We start from the raw sequence: 21,399 nt of genomic DNA on the forward strand, positions 1-21,399 counted from the left end.
GGAGGGCTTGATGAGGTGGAACAGTATTGGATATGACATTAATAAGACATACCTCTGTATTCCCCTTTTGTTTCAGTTGGGCATTTTTGTGCAGCCATTTTCATGGTAACATCACTTTTTGCTTTTTATATGATGTAAACCATCAAGTTCTTGGTCAAGTTCTTCTCACACATAAACTAATGTGTAGTTGATAGCTAAAGTGCAGTCCTGTATCTTATACTGTTGTATCAAGCGTGAGTAAATTACATAACTCCTAATAAAGGTAATAATCTCTGAATGTTAGTGGTAAAGGAAAACAGAGACTGAGAAGTTGCCTGTCTTCCAGGCTATTTGTGCACTGACGCAAGTTGTTTATTGAGTTACCTGTCTGTTGCTGCCATGGTTTAAAATGTTATCCAGTGAAGAAGGAAACACAAACAACTTAGCTGATCAATCGTATACTGTGGATAGTGAAAAGCAAACAACTGAACTGTTTGTGTTTACCCTTTAGGTTAGAGATTTCATTGTGCAAAGTAAATGACTGAGTGAGTTCACAGCACTAAGGATTAGTTTATATGTGACTTGTGCGTGTACAGGCTGTATTAGTAGAACAATATAACTTCAAATATAATTTCATTGGCTTTTTATCTTCGTATACTGTATCTATAAATACAGACAAGGCTAAAAGGGAAGGAACTTATTTTTTTAACTAACACAGTAGAATTCATAAAATTCACATATGATAACCTCCAATAAAAAATGGAATATACAAATCCTACTAGAAGCATTATGGTGTTCCATGTGTTTCCTGTAAAATAAGCAGAACTGTTTTATCCTCTCCCCCAAGAATAGCTGAAGAGCCACCTTAATTTTTTCTGAGCATTGTCCACTTTTCAGCATACTCTGCTTCAAGCACCCTCAAGTCCATTTGCAGTTTGTGCTTTCTAGTTGACAAACATCAAACTGATACACTACCAGCTGGGCTGGATTTTTTTTCTTTTAATATTATGTCAGTTCTGCTGTGATAGTTTAGACATCTTTAGAAGCAGGATGTTTTATTGCTTGTAATTCAGCTAAAGCCATTTTATGTGGTTGTTCTCTTCACACCTCTCTCTACTTCCCCTCTCCAGTTCCTGCAGCACTGCCTGTGGTCTGACTGACATGATGATGACACTGTCCTTTCTATTAATCTGTCTACAACTGGGCTTATAAAACAGCATGGCTGGTGGCACACTTCACTGGATGTTGAGTAAACTGCTGTACAATGTGCAAATACTTTTTTATTCAAAGTCTGAGAATTTGATTCTTCTCCAAAACAGTTTTGCCGTAGGCAGAATAGTATCTTTTCCAGCTTTTCTGGAGCAATATATGAAACACTTTATTTGTTGTATTGATTTTAAAGAAAAACTATTGTTAGTGCTTCATGTTGTAGTGAGCTCATTTCTTTTTTAAGACTACAATTGGAAACGTTCCATTAGTAAGATCTCAAATTTTAGCTGTTACCAAGTAGACTTTTTTTGGTTTAAGTCACCAAGGCATCTGTGAATTATTAGCAACATACCATTAGTACACTGATTCATTATGAACCAATAGAACCATTTGCCAGTTATGGAAGCAAACATAAAACATTGCTTTGCAAATTCTAATCTGTTCAGTAACCCTGGCATGATCTGTCTGTCCATATTTATAGGGCCATGCTAGACATTCAAATCTAAAATGTTATTGAATAATTTTTTAGCTTGCCTTTTTTTTTTTTTTTTTTTAATCTATATTCAACTCCATGACCGCTTTGCAATTGTGTCTTCTTTTTATTTGAAATCTGGACCACTATGAAGCTGAAAGCTGAGTCTCTGAGTGGGAAATGAAGGAATACCCACTAGCTTCTCACTAGTTATCTCTCCTCATGCCATCCACTATCTAAAAGGTGTAACAAAATAGGAATACTAAATCTAACTGGAAGTGTCAGGTGTAAAACCACAATATAGTGCCACTTTCAGACTATAGAAAAATAGGAATTCAGATTTATTTTTTGTGCTTCTGTTTGAAAGAGGTTCTATTTGTTGTTTTATTGTCTTTGTACTACTTCAGAGCTGCACAGGCTGTGGTGAAATAACACTAGATCCTATACCATACATCTTGGCATAGAAATGGCAGAAAAGTAAAATCATATTAAACCTCTCAATTACTGCCCTACAAATGACTATTTGTTCTTGATGTGTTTCTCATTCAAGTAACCCTCGACCTCATAAAATACTAAACTCATACTGAAACCTACACTTTATAATGCCAGATTTTTTTCCCATTTTCAGTTTACACAGTTAACTTGTATCAAGTTTAAAAATAATGCTTTAAAAGAATCAATTTCATGGTGAATGCATCTAGTCAAACAAGTCATTTAAACAACATCTTACTCGTGTGTAGCAGACCGTTTTACAAGTAACTGAGAGTTTTACAAGCCTGTGTTTCAGACGGGATAATTGGTTGTTTCTTATATCTGAGTTTGGGACTTAAGCTAATTAACTTCAATATAAAGAACCTTTCCTGGCCTGGTAAGGAATACTTAGTTAAGATCTCTTTAACTTTTAAGTATGTAGTCATATTTAATAGTTCATTATTAAGAACATGTAAATGTGGCAGATTTTGAGTACGTTCTCACTAAGGTAGTGACATGTACTATAATGGCTTTTAGCTTGTCACTAGTGGTCAGGAAACTTAACATATGGTGATTTATAATATAAAGAAAACTCAATTAGTAATTGCAAATATGCAGAATTACCTTGAGCACCAGAAACCCAAAATTTAAAGAGGTGATTATACTTTCATTAGACCACAATTTTGAATAGGTAGGTTACTCTGTAAGGTGACTGGTGTATGCTTAGAAAAATCTGTTGCATTAAGATATTTTAGCCAACTCATATAAATATTCTCATCTTAAAAAATTAATGTCAGCTTAAAAAATTAATATATTTGCATCTCGGTTTCTGAGTTAGAGGGAAAGAGCTGCCTGTCATCTTGCAGAAGCCAGGCTTCCCTTTCTGCTGGAATCACTTGACAAATACCTCCTTTTGTTTTTCATTGATATAACAATTATGAGGACTGGGGCATCACCATGACATAATCTTCCCACCTTCCAGTGCTTTTCTTCAGAAGAAATCTTTTCCATGACACTGTAAATGCACTGCACAGTTGTAGGTGTACAAAGGCAAGCCTTAATTCACTTAATCAAAGTAACAATAGCTTTATTACAGATCCTGTTTTAAGTATCTTCAATATTATTCTCAGAAGCCCTCCTTCAAGGAGGCCGTAAATTTTATAGGTCCTGTCTGTTTGCCCTAGAATTCTTCTAGCATTCTTTGGAGGAGTGTGGTTTCTTTGGGTATGGGTTTTTTTTAATGTAAAGATTGATATCCTGCCTGAGATATCAGTGGATCTTTCTTCTTTCATGTATTATATATGCAACTCTTGATCTACTGCCTATGATTTCATCTTTTCCCTTGAAGTGTGGGTCAGGATAATGTAGGGCAAGTGGTATCTTGATGCGGTAAGTGAAGAATATTCATTACTGTTTTGCTTGTCCCTTCCCATGGGACCTTTTTACTAAAAGACTTCTCAGACAGGTAGAACTCCCTACTGCAACTTACGGTAATGGAAGGAATAACTCTAGAGCTTGGAAAACTGGAGATTCTAGCCCATTACCTTTAAGTTCAGGAGTCAAAAGAACCACACAGTTCATCAGCATCTCATTGTATTCACCCATCTTCTCAAAATCCTTTTGGTCATCCCTGGCATTACCACCATCATTGCTGCAAACCTCTGTAGTAGTTCGCTAGTATTGCTTCCTGATACTGGGAACAGTTCAGTTACCTGGCTTAAAACATTCTTTCTCAGTGTAAAGTGCTCCATTGTTTCCATATTTGTGATTGTTTGTGCATTTTCTATCATTTTAGAGGCAGTGGCGAATCAGTTTTGCACATGGGGCGGTTCTTACTTATACCCCTGTGTCTGATTTGAGCAGTGTAATTTTTTTCTTTGTATCTTTGTGCTTTATAAAGGAATCTAGAAGCTATGAGGGGCCTTAGTCAAGCAAGGTCCTAGTCACACAGCATGAAAGGATTCTGCCATGCTGCTACATGGAGAGCTATTCAATATCAAGAAATAGAGATGAGTCTGGAGGTACCTAGAATACTAGATTGCTAGATACCTGGAAGTGCTAGATTGCTGTGAGTTTGGAATCATTGGTGCTTCCAGGGGTCTGGACCTAGAAAATCCAAAGCACAGATTTGCATCCTCTAACCATAGGGCAATCCTCAGAAATAGCTCCCACAGAAGTCACTGGTGCGGGAGGAACTGGGGGCTCACAGAGCCCCCGGCATTCTGGCATCCAGCCTCTGAAGCTGGCTGTGGAAGGGTCTCTGGGAGCACTTTTTGCTTCAGAAGTATCATATGTTAACTTTTTCCAAATGGATTTATTTCAGCTTCTGCTTTTGAAATAGACATTTTCAGTTGCGTTTAGTTCTGGGCTTCCATTACCTCTGTTTGGACTTTGCATAACTAAGAATTCCATCAGCAAAGGACCTGAAGGGAGGTTGAAACCATCCTACATTTGTGCACTCTGTTCTGTACCTGATACGAAACAAGTGAAATAAGCACAACCACTGTCTGATCTTCTATGCATGAGAGCACACATCTCCTAGAACCACAGCTACTGCTGAATAAATGGTTTTTCTTATGTGTTCATACTGGCTGTTGGCTTGGAATGGTTTCAGCAGTGTAAATGCAGGGAACCAACCACAAAGCCTTTAGAAATCCTGTTCTTTGCTTTTGATACAAGAATACATGTCCATACAGTGTTTTGGTGCTTTGCAGACGTGGGCACAGTATACAGATGCTATTTATTCAAGTGCTAGATTTATATACAAGTGCAGGCAAACGCAGATGAATCATCACAGATGCACCTCCCCAGAAAATACTGTTTAACTGTTATCTGAGCAGAAAACATGCCATTTGCAGCAGGGTCGTCATAATGACGATTGATCTTTGGACTTTGGACTATCATATTATTCTAAAGGTTATTTGAGACATAAAACATCACAAATAAAGGTTTTTTGCGGGTGGTAAATACTCAGCACTTGTGTACCTGTGTCTCAGGTTTTGTTACTAGTTGAAGCCACAATCCATAGTTAAAGCTAGTGTATTTTGCTGCTGAAATCAGCGTTCTTTCTTGTTAGCATTGTATTCTGAAGTAAACCATGAATATATTTAATTTGTCAGCCTATTTAAAACAATCCAAAAAAAGCTACCAAAAAAATGCAAGTCTCTGAAAGATATCTGCTTAAAGATCTTGAGTGTTGAGTTTCTACTAGTTATTTGTATTCCTTAAATTACTTAATTGAAGATGTAACAAAGAACCAAACCTGATTCAGAGAAGGTAGGGAAAAGTGTGACTGGGGGTATAGTAAAAGCTTTTAATAGGTTTCTTGTGAGATTATCTTTGCATATGCTCCATTTTTTTTTGTAACAGATTTAGGCAATGATAGTAATTTTAACAAATTATCCTAAGTTTAAAATGCTCTTAAATTCAATAGGTTATTTTTAGTATAACTTGAGAATATATCTGGATATGCTAATCATACATATGTGTAGAAAATTCTTCTTATATCCAATAAATTGGCATTTTTGTGTCTATCTAGTATATAGGGGGAAAAATGCTTTTTAGATGTCCTCTAAATAGTTGACTTTAAGCAGAGATAGCTTTCAGAATTGTTCTTTACATTTTTTTAATCTCAGACTTTATGGATGTGGCTGTCAGATGGTATCTGTTGCAACCCAAAGTACTTCAGAAAACAGAGTGGGGAAGAGCGGAAGCAATAGTAGCAGTAGCTGATAGGATTGGTTGTAGTCTTGTATTAAATCTGATATCTGATTTCTGTTTCTGATTAATTTGTTGGAATAAATTAAAGATATAAAGCTGCAGATATTAAAGGAAAATATTGTACTGTGCTTTCATTGCATGCATTCACGTACAATGCCTCTTTTTCTATTCTCATTGTTTCACTTGTCACTCAAAAAGAAATGTGGTTTTGCTCACTCTGGGATTGGATGTGATGAGCCCCATTTTGTTTGTCCAGCCTGATGCTGGCTGTAAGAATCTTCACCTGGAAGTCTGGTTTTCTCTATAACAGCTGCTGCTGTTCTCATGTTGCCCCGTTTCTTCCAGTTGTAGGAGAAGCACAGGTTTATATAAACAGAATACACTGGGTGAATTAGGCATGGAAAGCAAAGTATAACTGAATGTTTTTGGCATCTACCTGATTCTTACTATTTTTTTTGAACAAATTAACAGAATGTAACCACAGAAATCTAATACACCACAGTATATTTTTGTGTGATAAAGTCTTACATGGAAAGAGCTGATAGATGGAGCCGCTCCTCAAAGCCTCTTTGCTTCCCTCCACATACATGCAAATCTCAGTAGTGCTGTTGCACCCTCAGCAGTTTTCTGTCCTCATTCTCATCTGTCTTATTTGTCCCAGACCCATTAAAATATGACCTTATGTATCTGTATTTAAAAAGTACTTATCCACTTTAAAAATCTTCCACTCTCTCCATCCTGATAGATAATGCAATATTTAATGTTTTACAGTAAACACGTCTCTGTACTTATCTTCCAGCTCTCTAGTACACTCCCCTTTTTCTTGTCTCACACTTGCATTTGCCAGTACTGTGTGCTCTCTGTTGGGAACAGCGTGTCCATGCTGATTTGCCAGACATCCTATTTCTACATTCAGAACAGTTAGGTATCATCTTCTTAAAAGACATTTCTTTCAGCAGTCACTTGCAGTCTGAAAAGGGTACTGTCTCGTGGCCACTGGAGATACCAAGGGTGGAAGAATGCATCTGTTCTACAAAGCAGTGTGTAAATTATTTTGTGCAATATGTGTATAAGTGAGTGTATTCCTCCTTGTAAAGACTTGCAAGCCAAAAATATTGGGCAGGTCTATTATAAAGCTAAGTAAAAAGCTCAGTTGCAAGTGTTTTAGGTAATATTTTGTAAAGGGCAAATGTTTTTTTAAAAAAATAAAAAAAATTGGAAAGCTGTACAAACTAGAAATATTAATTTGTAAAGTATTCATCACTACCTGTGAGGAGTTGTAGAAAAAGGCTTCTGATGATTTTGAAATCTTGTCTAGACAATTGCTTACCCTGGTATCACACAGAAATGCTGAAGGCAGTTTTGGGTTTTCTTTTGATTTTGCTTCAGCAGGTCATACTTAAGGGAAAAAAAAGGGAGGAGGACAGGGAGGGTGAACCCACCACAAACAAACAAAGAGCTAAACCAACCAAACAAACCCCGGCAGCTCAGTTACATAATTGCGATTATCATCATATGTACTTTATAGATTCATTGCGAATTTTTAACATTGCGTGTACATACTTTGAATTCAGCGGCACATAAAAGTCAGCTGGCAGTGAAATATTTAGCTTCGGAGAACTTGAGTTTAAGAGCATTTCTATAGGTGATAGTGTTGCTTAACCTCAGCTGTCTTTCCTGGGAGTAGCCATGTGCATGGGTTGCCCCAGGCCACAGCAGATCAGCATCCCTTCCTGTTAGCTGAGGCACTTCCATTCCCCTCCCTGTTGCGCAAGAGGTATTCCATATGGAGTCAATAAATATGAGGTGCAGGTGCTTTAGGAGGAGTGCTTATGAGACATAGGTGCATTACAAGGATCCCTGTAGACATGGATGAGATCACTGTTATAAAGAAGCACACGAGCAGGCACATGTGAAGTATCTTTTCAGGGGGATATGAAGTGTCTTTGCAGGAAGAATAAACCTTATGAAACTTCTACTGGCAGTTTTGCACATTGGAGCAGCTGTTCTGGTCAGACAAGAAGTCCTTTTTAGCCAATGGGGATGTCAGATAAAGTGGTTTCTAGCAGACTTTTAGAGAATAGCATGTAAGTGTTAACTCCTGTACGAGAATGGATTGAGCTAGTTGGTTTAAGATGAAGTGGCTACTGCTCCGTCCCACCTACTCTTATAAATCACTGTACTTAGAACAGGGCCAGCAGAAAAGCACGTGTAACAGCTCAAGTGGCTTTGCAGTTTGCAGTCCAGCACACTAACATAAACTAGAGTAGATTTCAATTTACTTTTTAGCATCAGTGGTGATTTAAGCAATGTGTTCCACTCTATGGTTAGTAGGTCAACATTTGTGGTTTCTGTTTTAATTTGCCAGAATTTCCTTTCTTCTATTTTCTGTTTTCCTTTTTTAAATATGACTTCTTTTACCTCTAATACCATCCCTTTCCTTATTGCAACTGTTGAAAGCTTTTTTTATTTCTTTTAAAGTCTTCTGTACCAGTATAAATATACTCTGAGCCTCTAATTATGGTATTTTTTTCTATGCCACCTGCAAGCATTTTACCTTTTTAGCTGCACAGTTAATTTTCTTTAAGTTACTCATTTTATGTAGTTTCCCTTTTTAAAACTTAATGCTATGTGATGGACTTTTGGCCTTCTCTCTTCTCCAAAGATACTGAATTTGCACATGCTTTAGTCAGTGTTATAGGCAGCTCATCTGTTGCTCATGGACTCAGCAATCAAAATTGCCTCTTTATACTGGGTCTTCTAAACAATTGCTCCAAGAGCAGATTTTTATGTTGTCCAAAAAGAAAGTCAGCATCAAAGCTCAATGGAGCTTTCACAATGTGAATATGAGGAGCTTCAGTCTTCCATTATTACTGCATTCCTTGTCCATGCAGATTTGGGCTAGATGAATGAACCATTTCTTGTGGTTAATACATGGATTCAAAAATTAGGTAACTTCAGTTTAATTCATACATGCACCAGTCACCCTCTTGCAGTAGTACTTGCTTAATCCTGTAAAAGGCTATGAAAAATTTAGACTAGTAGCGACACTGACATGTCTGTGCAGCTATATGTGTTGTAACCATTTTTTCCGAAGTAAAATTATTCAGTAAAACACGAATGGATGAAAAAATATTTTAGCTATTAAATTATGTAAATATAGCCTGGTAATGTAAGTTACTGCCTGCATTTTGTATTTGTTTACAACAGATTAATCAGAGTGGGTTGGAAGATTTTGTGTTGGTGAATTAGATATTAAAATTTTTTATTTGAATGAAAAGTAATACTTTCAATCAGCTTTTTTCCATGCTGAGTAATAGACAGAAATTACTCTGTACTCATAGACTGCAGTATCTGTTTTCCTATATGTCATATGTTCATGTGTGTTGTGAACTGGCTAAATTATGTTCAGTATTAGAACATACAAAAGCTTTCAACAGGACCTGGTTATTCAGCTTACGCAGATCAATTTAGTAACATCAGTTCCACGCTGCTACGCTAATTTACACCAGCTGAGGTTTTGGGCACCAATCCTTTTATTGTGTCTTGACTTTTCTAGCACGTAGGTTAAGCAACATTTGATAACCATATGCTTAGTGTATTGTGCCAGTAGAATAGGACTTAGAAGGTGGAGTGTGGGAAGAGTTGGAATAATTGCATACGTGTATTGTTAGATTTTATTGACTTCAGAATGTGGCATAAATACAATGTCAGCTTCTCTATAAAACAGGGGCCCCATGTGGAACCAAGACATACAGTGAGATCCTGCAAAATGGTAATAAAGAAGTCTTAAAATTATGTGGATTTAATTGATTTTATTTTCTCCTGAGGTTGTAACTTAAAAATTTAGCAATCCCAGAGTAAACACTTAAAAATGCAAAGCCAGTATGTAAATGCATGTCTAATGTGTCAGACATCTGAAGCATGTTTGAGTCTTTATATTTTGCTTTGGCATCCATGAACAGACAGAAAGCTTTTCACCATTTATCCAAGAGGGGAAAACAAAAGAGCTCCTCTTAGGAGCTCACCCCTTTTGTGCTAGTGCCATTGAAGGGAGCTGTAAAATAGTTACTGCTGGTTACCTGATTATGCAAGGGCTGCCTAGGTGAGTGAGTATTCAGAGAATTTCAGCTTCCTCTGGATATTTTTGTGATTAGTGTGCATCCTCTTAGGAAGTGTGGTAGGGAATGAGTGTGAATGGTGGTCATCAGGGCAGGAAGCGGCTAGAGAAACAAAGCAGTCAAGTGAAAAACTCAACTGTATAAAGTCTTGGACATCTGATTGTGTCGGTCTGTTTTCATATAGTTGTTTCATCTCTTATTGTAAAAAAAAAAACCAGTTCCTGCTTAAGTCTGAAAAACCTTCATTGTTTTTAGAACTAAATGGCATCTTCTGAGTGAAAGAGGGGGGAAGTTATAGTAAATTGGAAAATATTTGTATCTGCAAAGTTCTTTCTGGGAGTTATGAAGTTGTAGAGCCCACTTACAAAGCTCTTTTGCAAACTCCATTGTGGTGTGAAGTTTAAATAAGGAAATATATATATATATAGTAACATACCACGGAGTACCCCTTGGGTTGTAGAAAATTACTTTGGTGCTACTTCTGGTTTAGTTATTATTTGTAAGCCAGTTAGTGTTATTTTTCTATATTTGGATTAGAGACAAGTCGAGGAAATCTTTTTTCTCTGTAGATATGAACGAAATAGCTCTTACATGAATATAAACCATTGTGCTTCCATAGCATTATCAAAACTTCCCATTGCAGAAGCCACTCCTTAATGGCCACTTTAATTTCAGGATACATCTAGGGCCTATTAATGTAGATACTCTGTACTGTTCCTTAGGTGTGGAAAATCATTAAATAACATTGCTGATTTTGTTACATTTTGATTACACACCTAGACGTAGGAAAAAAAAAATTAATCAATGTTGGGCATCCAAATAAGTAATTTATCTGCAAAATTTGTTTTACTAAATCAATTGAAGCTGTTTTACTGCTGAAATAGAAGTTCTATCTGGGCACCTGCAATCACTGAAATGTAGCTTAAAGTCATTGTTTTTTTCTTTGTGAGAGGCCACCTTGGTAAGCAATGTACTATTTGCCCACAATTGCACAAGACTCAGCGCTAGTCTGCTTACTTCCATCATTTCCTTATGTGATTTTTTCTAGATATTTTATGCTTTTAAACCCAAGTTCTCTTCTTTCAGTGTAATCACCTTTTCCTAATCTTTTGTTCGTATGACATAGCCTTAATTCATGACGCTATGTAAATAAGATTGCAGACAGACTTCAGCCACCTCAAGGGTCTGATGGCAAAAGTCTTCCAGTAGAGGGGGTGTGGTGGACATCCTCTGGCTCATGTGTCCAAAACCTCTCAAATTACTCAGCCATATTTGTCAGCTTAACACCAGGAGGCTGCTCCATCATCTAGTTGCACTGATACCTGGCTTTGTTATATTTCTGTGCAGCTTCTACTTCCTTCCCTCACTTAGCAGTCAAGGAGGTTGTTGCTGAAACAGGCAAGAGAGCTTTCTTACTACCCTGATCAGTGCCATTAATTCAGTATATTAATGGGGGTAAAATCAATTTGGTGCCACTTCAGCAGCTGGACACATTGCAATATGTGCCTTGCAGAGATTAGTGTTTGGGTTCTGATCACATATAACCATGCTAACATATCAGATACTAATACAGCATGTAGATAGGTATGAAGATATTAAAATACTGTTTCTTGAAGTCATGTTCATTTCAACTTGTATTTTTTCTGAAAGTCATTTGAAGGGGAATCAATGCTAAGTACCACACTTCATTTTCAAATGTTTGCAGGTTGCTATTGATACAATTCTGCTTTGTTGGAAATAGATTTTTTTAAAGGCTTCACCTGTATCTTAGCTGAGGAAGCAGAAGTTCCCATCTCAAAACCACAGTTTTTTTTCTGATACTCATTACTAAATGTTTGCTTGAAATTCCTTTCTAAGAAATAAGAAACCCTTCCTGACACATTGTGATGGTTGAATTCTGATTTAAATAAGTTGATACAACTGCAGTCAGTTTCTTCTATTGCAATGCATTACTAGACAAAAAAATCTGTTGTATAGACATTGCAAGAGCTGCACAGAGACGTTGCAGTTTATATGGGCTTTGGAAGCCTTTTTTTTCCCTTCCTTATTTTATTGTCCCCGCACATGGAGCCTTACACACTATGGCTCCAGTTGCCTGTCTAGGACTGCGGCTGCCTACCACAATGCGAGTAACTGTTCCTGTTGTTGTGCCTATTTATGGCTAGGTCTGTGACAAAAGAAAATTAAGAATATTTGGCAATAATTTCCAGGAAAAAGAATGGGCAAGCTAATTCAGGACTAATTATTTCTTTTGGTATGTTGACAACAGCAAGTACTGGTGGATATAATTTTGGATGTAAAACCTAAATGTCTATTTTGACCAGTGAAGCATGAGTAGACTTTTGGATCAAATACTGTCAAAGACTAAAATTTTGATGAAAACAGTAATCTGTGAGCTGAAATAACCTGCAGACTGCTGTGTTCTCTTAAGAAGCATCAAAAATATGTTTTGATATTGTACTTGCTATTTTGAAAAGTGATTGGAGTATACTACTAATGAAAATCTTCTTTCTCAGTCTTTCTGTGGTTCTGTGTTTCTGCCCTGATGGTGTAATTAGCATTAGTGATGACTGGTCTTTCCAAGGAGCTTCACATTCCACAGTTATTTTGTCAAGGCTTATAACCACTTTAAAACTTGCAATTCTGTATTACATCATATTCTTACACCTCCTTTTGGCACAGTTGCTGCAGAAGTAAAAATGGAATTGGTTTAATTAATAGGTTTCCTTTTTTATAGGCATTATTTGATGTTGTTAATAAGCTGAAATCCGCTGGGACATGCTGGATTTTGAACAATCATAGAAACCATTATGTCTCATACATAATACTTATTACCACCCTAATCACATTAATGTGCTAGTCTTCTTCATTTAACTAAAAAACAAAACAAACCCACCACATACACACACAAAAGCTGACTGATTTTGGGATAATTTTTGTTTTTCTAGTGTTTCAAGGTCATTAAGAAACCCCCTGCTATACCCCCACCTTTGGCTGGAATGTTTAGAATTTGTACATTTTTGAAAGTTCATTTATATAGTTAGAGTAGTCTGGTGACAAATTCTGCATCTTAAGTGATTACCAATAAGAGTATGATGAAACATACAACTTTAACATTTTAATACAAGCATAACCTAAAATTTCTTAGTTACTTTTGCTGTTTTCACTATGTTTCTGAACACTTGTTTCATGTGCTTTGCTCTTTGCCTTAAGTTCATATAATTCTTCCCCAGACCTCCCATGCTGTTAAACGTATGAGTAGAATGGTAGCTTCCAAGCAGGTCACTCACCCCTAAAGAAAACACTTTCAGGTCACATCATATAACCTATACCATAAGAACAGCTGCGGTTAAGATTCTAAAAATGAGGTTTCGTTTGGTTTTTTGATCGTTTGGTTTGGTTTGGTTTTGGGGGGTATTTTTGTTGTTGTTTTTATATGATAGAGTGTTATCTTTGTAGTATATACATTTGTCTCTTTTTTTTTTTTTCCTTAATAGATAAAAAAATATTTGGAACTTGAGCCACTTGCACGTGGAAAGCGCTGGATTCTTAAACCCTGCTCCTTGGATGATATGGAGGCAGTAAAAGACAGCTTCTCCCTTCTAATAAACTTGCTTGAAGAGAAAGACTTCGAACCTTCAAGAATGTGAAACACAGGAGAGAAGAGTGGTTCTCCAGGCATCACTGTACCTGCACATTCTGCTCACAGCTTAGTTATGGTGTGGTATCAAGACTGTGCTGTGGTATGTTGTTCACACACAGTTACTGCAGAATGTTCTTTTGTTAAAATAAATATTCTGTGAATCAGGTACACGACTATTTCCAGTAAAGTTGTCTACACTACTGAAATAGGAAGTTCCTCTTTGTTTACCACTATTTCTGCACACTGCATGTTGCTTTCTTGCATTGCCATAATCCTTGATGGGAGATTTTACACGCACAAAAATAACATAGTCTGTAAAGAAGGAATTCTCCTGCTACCTTGTTTTTTAAAAAATAACTAATGTCTTAAGGATTTGTGAGACTAATTTGTATTAGCTTGTTTACTGACCCTGCAGTATAGAAAGCACAGCCAATGAAAACCTTAATAAGATATGTTAAATGCAAGCAGTTTCATGTTAATGAAAAGGTTAGTCCTGAAGTTTTACTGAGTGAGAACGCAGTTGACAAGTTAGTTGATTCCTCTGCAAAAGTCACAGCATAACCTTATGAAAGGCAGAACTTATTTTGCTGGAAGTTTCCTGAGAGGTAAATTAGCGAACATGTATGTCGATAACAGTATTTGGGAAAAATAGGTAACATAAATAGGTGAACTAAGTAACAATATTTTTAGAAAATATAAAAAAGTTGGACAAAGTAGTAATTTTCATTGAAAGTAGTTAGGAGAAGCAAAGCAAATGGCTGTTAATTCAGCTATGGAGGCTTTATTACTAGTTAGAAGTGTGACTGATTTGAAATAAGGTTTGCTTCCTTTATCACTCACTCATGGAGGACTACTGTTATCATAACATAGCCCAGGCATCTATATCGTAATTAAGGCCCTTCCAGTGTTTGTACTATAAGCTTCTCTTTTCAAGGGATTATAACTTGTTCTTTTAAATTTCCTCTGGGCTAAATGTTACTTAGAACACAAATAAGTATTCATTGGAAACAAGATTTGTAATACATTTGGAAAAATCTCATTTGATTCCAGTAACACAGTGCATATTTCCTCTTTCCAAGTTTTCCCCATTGTAGGTATGAAGTATTTTGGCTGCCTTTTGTTGATTTTTTTTTAAAAAAAACTTGTAAACCGATCTTGTCCATTAAAGACACATGCCAGGTCACTGGTTCACCACAGTCACAACGGTATGTGCAGACCAGTCGCTGGACTGGTGGACACCTTGAATGTTGTGCCTTGTGCATTCAGCTGCCCACGTGCATGAGTGTCTGCAAATGCAAACTGTAGTGATGTGTCAGTGGTTCCTCATCGATTCTGCTTGTGTTTTGAAACTTGTAACTCCTTTTTTGAGGGCTTTAAGCAACATATCTTTCCACTCTGAGCATTTATTTTGTAAGTTTAAAGTTTATTGTAGTTTCTCACTACGTTATTTTGGGGATAATAAAATAGCAAGGATCAGCTTTTAAAGGCTCATAAAAGCCATTTCTCTACTACTTGCAATTATACTTTGATAAACAAAATGTTTTTATAGGTATTTTGTTTACTTTTCAGTTTCCTTGGATTTCTTGCATTGCTCCTCAGAATTATTTTTGCCTGAATGCATGTCCTGATGGTCACTATTTTAATTTCCTTCCTGTTATCAGAAAGAAGCTGGGAAAATTGGTGAGCTCCTTGTTTAATTTTGTAATGGAATAGACAGAAAGCTTGAAAGGCATCTCTTCTTGCTTTGTTTTTCTTCTCTTTCCTGCCAGGTCAATTGCCTCACTCCTCATACTCTTGGAAATGCCCAAGAACTGGAATTGTTCATTTTAAAGTAGAGGAGCCCTATGTTGGTTCTGATTCTCTCTGCATAGTTTATACAAGACCTAGCTGCCCATCAGTTTCTCTTGTGTGGGTTAAGGAGGCTCCCGTCCCTGTCTTTAAAGAGGAACTGGATCTCATTTAGAGTTCCAAACTCTCTTTGCTGATGTGAGCTTAGAGACTAGAGGGTCCTCAGATTTCCACAGGGGCCCCAGATTTCTGTCCTGTTTAGCGACAAGGACAAATAACAAGTGGTGGGGAGGAGTGAAAGAATTACTTCCCAGAACAGCGAAATTTCCCAGGGCAGACAGTCTGGGGAGGCAAAAAGAGGGTTTCAGAGCTTTTACTGCTTTTTCAGGGAGCGCAACTTAGAAGATGAGAGATCTGTGAGTCAATGAGAATATGGCTTTGGCATAAGCCAGTGGCCACTTGGACTAGGACTTTTTGATGCTTAATGCTTTTTCTTTAGGAAAATGCCAACTGCACAGGAGCAATGATTTTTTTATTTTTTTCCAAGAATTATTTTGAATAAGCATTTTCTTACTAATATAGAAATCATTCCTCACCACAGGTTGAAACAATACCTCATAACTGCTTAAAGCTGAGACCAATGCTTAACTTTACTTTGAATGTAGTTCTTCTGTGGTTTTGTGTTGTGGATGAACTTAATGGATGTGTACCTTTTAAATGTCTTTAAACACTTTCACCTTTTTATGGAGGGATTAAAAATGTTCAGAGCAAGCAGCTCATGTCACACTTGCTTGTCTACAGTGTTGTTGAATACCATGGCTATGGTAGAACATGTAAGCACCATACAGTTTTTATTCAGATGACAGACCACCAATCTCAATTGTTTCCTCTTTTTTTTTTTTTTTAAGTCTTTTCACATGCATTTATCATTTAAGTGAAATAAACTTGGGCAATAGGCTCTGCTTTCCATGCAAGTTCATTAAGGAAGAAAAGTCTTTTAAAAAAATATATTGTGCTTTAATGTTCTTCAGCCATCTGTTAAATGACTTTGTGTGTGGACGTGTATGTGCCCACATTGGGCTTCTTCTCAGACCTGTGGCCGTCTGCAGTGTCTCAGCCGTCAGAATGAAAACATTATCAATCAGTATCCAACAACAGCTGGTTTTGACAAGCTTCTGTCTGCTGCTTAATGCTTTACAACTTGTCAATAAGACCTCTTTGTCTACCCGCTCTGAGCTGATAATCTTACTGCTTCCATGTTGTGTCCTGTACTTGTACTTCTAGCATTTATATGGAAAAAAAAAAGAGAAGTTAAATCTTAGTGGGTTTTGATATTCTTTCTTGTTGTATAATGCTCCACGTGTATCTTAGCTTGCCTCTTCAAATGCTCTATACAAAAATCTGTGATGTATTATTTCATTTTTCTTGCATTTCATTATATTTATAGAAGTTGCAGATTTTTGTATTAGTTAATACAGTTGCCTTTTTGTAATGGCAATTAATTTATATTACAAAAGTTTGTATCTTTACTGTAGTTGAAAGTATTAGTTAATTGCCATATTATTCTGACTTTATACTAAAAATACAGTGTCTATACACAGAAGTTGACCCATTCAAGTGGACAACTGCTGACATGAGGAACTTGTACTGTTTGTGATTTATACATGATTTCCACTTGCAAAAAAAAAAAAAAAAATAAATAAAATAAACACTGTGTAGAGTTGAGTTGCTAAGTTTGGATTTCTTGAGTAGTAGCTAGTTTGGGAGTATGGCATATTACCTTCATTTGGAATCTTCGATATTAATTATTTATGCCTAGATGAAAACAGATATTACTTTATAATCACTGCTAAATTATACATAGTTACACATTTACGTACACACATATATAAAATAGAATCTTCCAAAAATTGGCTGATTTATTTCCACAGCAAGATGTTGTTACTTTGGAAATATATCTGAAAGAAATTGCAGGTTTATTGGTGGAACAGATATTGGAATGATCTTTATACATTCATTCCGTAATTTTAAACTGAGGGACATTTTTGTATGACTAGAATTTATTATTAAAGGAAGTGATATTGCAAAGTACATACACCAAAATAAAAAGCTACTGAAGTTTAGTGAAGGAAAATACTATGGGAAAAATAAAATCTTGCTGAGACAACTCAGTGATATCCATTATCAAACACGGTTTGAATAGAAGAGACTCATAACACAAGTTGTTCGCAGCTGATGGAAGTACCACAATGCTGAGCCAGATTGAAGTTGCCAATTCAGCTACTAAGGTATGCTCTCTTCATTTTATTATTTTTATATCTGCCTCTTACTGAGATTAGGATGGAAATTAAAGATTTGTAAACTCTGAATATTTTAAAAATTCTTTTGTTTCATACAAATAGGAACTGAAAATCTGCTAATCATGCCCCATTTGATAGGTCTTGAAAGAATTTTCATTAGCTCATTAGCCCTTTGACCTAATAGTTCAAACAAATAAAAACATCTGCTTGTGTCAGCTGTAGAGTTAGTCATCCAAGGCCCAGGTTAACACAAGGATGAGAGGGAGTCCCATATCCTACGTGAGAACAAAACCCATACCTTATTCAGTATCTGCAGATGAAAAGGACTGCTGAAATCAAGTAGGGCTTCTGAATTCCGTTAGGTGAAGAGACTGAAAAGGATCATTACCCTTCTCCATCCTCAGCCCTCATGGGTGAACGGACTAACTTCATTGTGTCGGCTGGCCTGAAAATGAGTTGCAATTTAACTATTTCTGAGACATTTGTGCTTAACGCACGCTGCTTATAATGTATTTTAGCTTTTATCACAGCTATATTTAGGGAAGCCGAAGTATGCTGTATATACTGCTTGTTCATTCACCGGATTTCATAGCAAAATGTTTTATGTGGTGGTCTGGTGGGATTTGATGGGCTATATTCAGGACAGTCTTGTTTGTCAAGTGTATGTTTGTGCATCAAGCATGTTCAGCGCTTCCATTTGTGATGTCTTAAATATGCCTTTGTTTTTTTAATCATTGAAACTGTCTAGAAAAGGCCAATATTCAAATGTGGATATTGGTGGCAACAGTAGTCTGTGCAGCTCCAGTTATCTGTGGTAATAAGATGGAGAGAACAGAAGAGAGATACTTTAATCATCTGGTTGCCAGGTTTACAGTAAAGCCAAAAAAAAAACCTGTTTAGCAAAAGGTGCTATGCTGGTTTGGGATGATTACGGAAAATGAAGTGTTGAGGGTGTGAAGAGGAGGAATGACATAATCCATGCCCAGCCATACTAGTGTTATGGGAATACAGAGACTCATGGCCTGAAAATAGCCTGGTTTTAGTAAAAAAAAAATATTTGTAATGAAAAATTGTTCTATGGTTCATTTCTAAGCACAGAAGCATGTCCTCACACATGAAAAATCTGTACATATACTTAATAACTTGCATACATGCTAGTAAGTAAGAGGTATGAATTGTATCTATTATGTTGTATGCGATATAAGGAAGGCTGTTCACCATTAATTTTCTTAATTCTCACCATTAGATTATGCGCTAAAACTGACAAAAAATACAGCAATCAAAGAATTTCTTTGTTACCTGTCACCTTCAAATAGCGAAATGCTTTTGTTCATTTTAATTACCATGCCATGCAACTATAAGTTATTGCATTTCAGTGTGCACTGGAAAATATTTGCATGTGTTAAGTAAACCAAGACAAAAATAAATCCTTTTGTGGTTTGGCAACTTCCATGTATGATGAGCTGCTCTCTTTCTATGGATACGTTTACCACTGGAGTACAGAAGCCTCATATTATAGCTTTGCTATAAACTACTCCTAACTAAAATGCTAAATCATGGAAGTCCCAAACCAAAGATCTGGTATTGTCTAAATGCATAGTTGCAAAGACAGTGTGGAGGACAGAGCAAAATCATGACTTGCATATATACATATTGCAAAACCAAACCAATTTTAATGGCCAATCACACAGCAAAATATTCGATATTTTAACAACGTAACACTCTTGGATTTGGAAGGTTGATAGATTTTTCAGGATCAAAAGGGCATTTAGTGAAAAGTTTGATTTTATGGCAGGTTATATTTTGGGCCTGTCAGCTTTGACATAGTCCCTTAAAAGCAACAATTCCTGCTGTGTGTTAAGGTTGCCACTCTAAAAATTTCTTATGTAGAAATAAATCCACTCTGCATTCTGTTAGCACGTGCTAAAATAGTATTTGCTGTCCTGTGTCACTTAATCTCATTTACTTGAAAGCACATACCCATTTTCCACTACTATACATCTTATGGTTTTTTTTAAAAAAGCTTCGTGTACATCTCATAGTAGGCTTTGTGTGCTACTGTGTTCAAGATTATATCCTCAGAGAAGTTTATGCACCCAAATTACAGTATTATTGTATACCTCTCAAAGACCTCATTTCTACCAGTATCAAAATTGACTATATTTAATACTTATAACAACAGATGTCTGTTAGCCAAACTACAACAGAATTACTTAATTATAGCATTCCCATGTGTGGTGTCTTTATAAGACCTAGAGATTTGAGATGTGACTGGGATTGTATGATTTAAAATTAACATCAGTTAAACTGCTGTATCTGGGAAACTACTTTTTAAATTTATCAGTAGAATAAACAATGCAATCTCATCATTGCCTCCATATTTACCTTGCTACAGAGAAAAAAGGAGCACTCATTGTCAACAGTGTAGATTATAACAGCCTTAGTCCATCATTACTAAATTGCTTTGTTTGCCAGTGACATAGCTGTAATCCTTTCTGGCTTACACAAATGTGTTAGTTAAAGTTGAAAGCCTTTCTTCAAGTAACTGAAACTAAGATTACTTTTTTAAAAAATGCTAATTGCCTTCTCTAAAAATATTTTTGTACATGATCTGCAGGAGTGTGACTGATGCAGAAAAGTTCACTATTTACCTTTAAAATATAGAGCATGACCTTTTGGTTACAGTAAATACAGTACTGCAAGTCTGTTAAAGTCATCACGTATACTAAAGGTATTGAGACTATTTACCTCACATTCCTCCCTATTAGCTTCCACAATTAACATGATCCACAGCTGAAAAAATAATTCTAGTTGTCAGTGATAAATGGGGTGAAATTGTCAATCACTGAAGTCAACAGTATTATTTTTAAAAGTTATTACAAACAAATGTTTACCCAAAGATAGTGGTATGTTGCTGAGACTTTGTTCCTTGGGGTTCTCTAATTCCCTTCACATGGCAAGCTGACTTTAGTGCTCACTTTCAGACTAAAGAGAGCTGAGAGCTATTTTGCTTTTCTTTTTTGCTTTCTTTTTTTGTCTGTAGCATGGAGAGTACCTAACACTCAAGCAGCAGTGTCTTTAGCAGAACCAGGAACATTCCTGGCAACTCTGGCTCTGACATCTGAGACAGAACATTAGCTTTTTGTTTATTTGTTTTATTTTCTTGGCATGATGTGCAGACCTGAGGCTTCGGTTCAGGCCTGTCTCCACTGAGAGGTGCCAGTAATATAGGAATCTACTATTATGGACTATATAAATATTTTGTCTATTTTTAGTGCTTGCTTTTGATCTCTGAAGAATTTTAATATCAAGGTCAAATATTGTGTGGTGGTTTCATATGTGGATATATTGGTGATCTAGACATTAAAGAAAAGGCATACAGTGTTTGTAGAGATGGAATCTCTTGTTTTTTCCATTCTCAGTGCTGAGGAGAAATATTATATAAAAGTATTCTGGGATGGTATATCTTGTTCTGGCTGCTTGTGAGAAATTCAGCAGGCAGTTTTGCCTTTAGGTTTGGGTCACATCAAATGGAAGAGTAACATTTTCTTCTTGTAAGTTTGGTGTTTCATGCTACCTGGCGATTAGCATTTTCTCAAGCACTTAATCTGTGAGAACCACTTTACATCTAACCAGATTGAGGCCTGAAGGAGGTGGTCATTACTAATAAATGTTTCCGCTTACTGATTTGATCCT

The 21,399-nt window shown here is 36.3% G+C and overlaps 1 protein-coding gene across 2 annotated transcripts in view; it reads left to right on the forward strand.

The window, feature by feature from the left end:
- Positions 1 to 13,812, forward strand: part of ARL15 (ARF like GTPase 15) — a 224,468-nt gene extending 210,656 nt beyond the window's left edge. For both annotated transcript variants that reach the window (XM_080362288.1, XM_080362287.1), the window contains one exon: positions 13,470 to 13,812. In XM_080362288.1, the coding sequence (XP_080218414.1) occupies positions 13,470 to 13,622 (153 nt within the window). In that variant the 3' untranslated portion in view covers positions 13,623 to 13,812. The remainder of the gene's footprint in view (positions 1 to 13,469) is intronic.
- The last annotated feature ends 7,587 nt before the right edge of the window (positions 13,813 to 21,399 follow it).

Source organism: Nesoenas mayeri (assembly GCF_963082525.1).
Source record: "Nesoenas mayeri genome assembly, chromosome: Z".
Lineage (NCBI taxonomy): Eukaryota > Metazoa > Chordata > Aves > Columbiformes > Columbidae > Nesoenas > Nesoenas mayeri.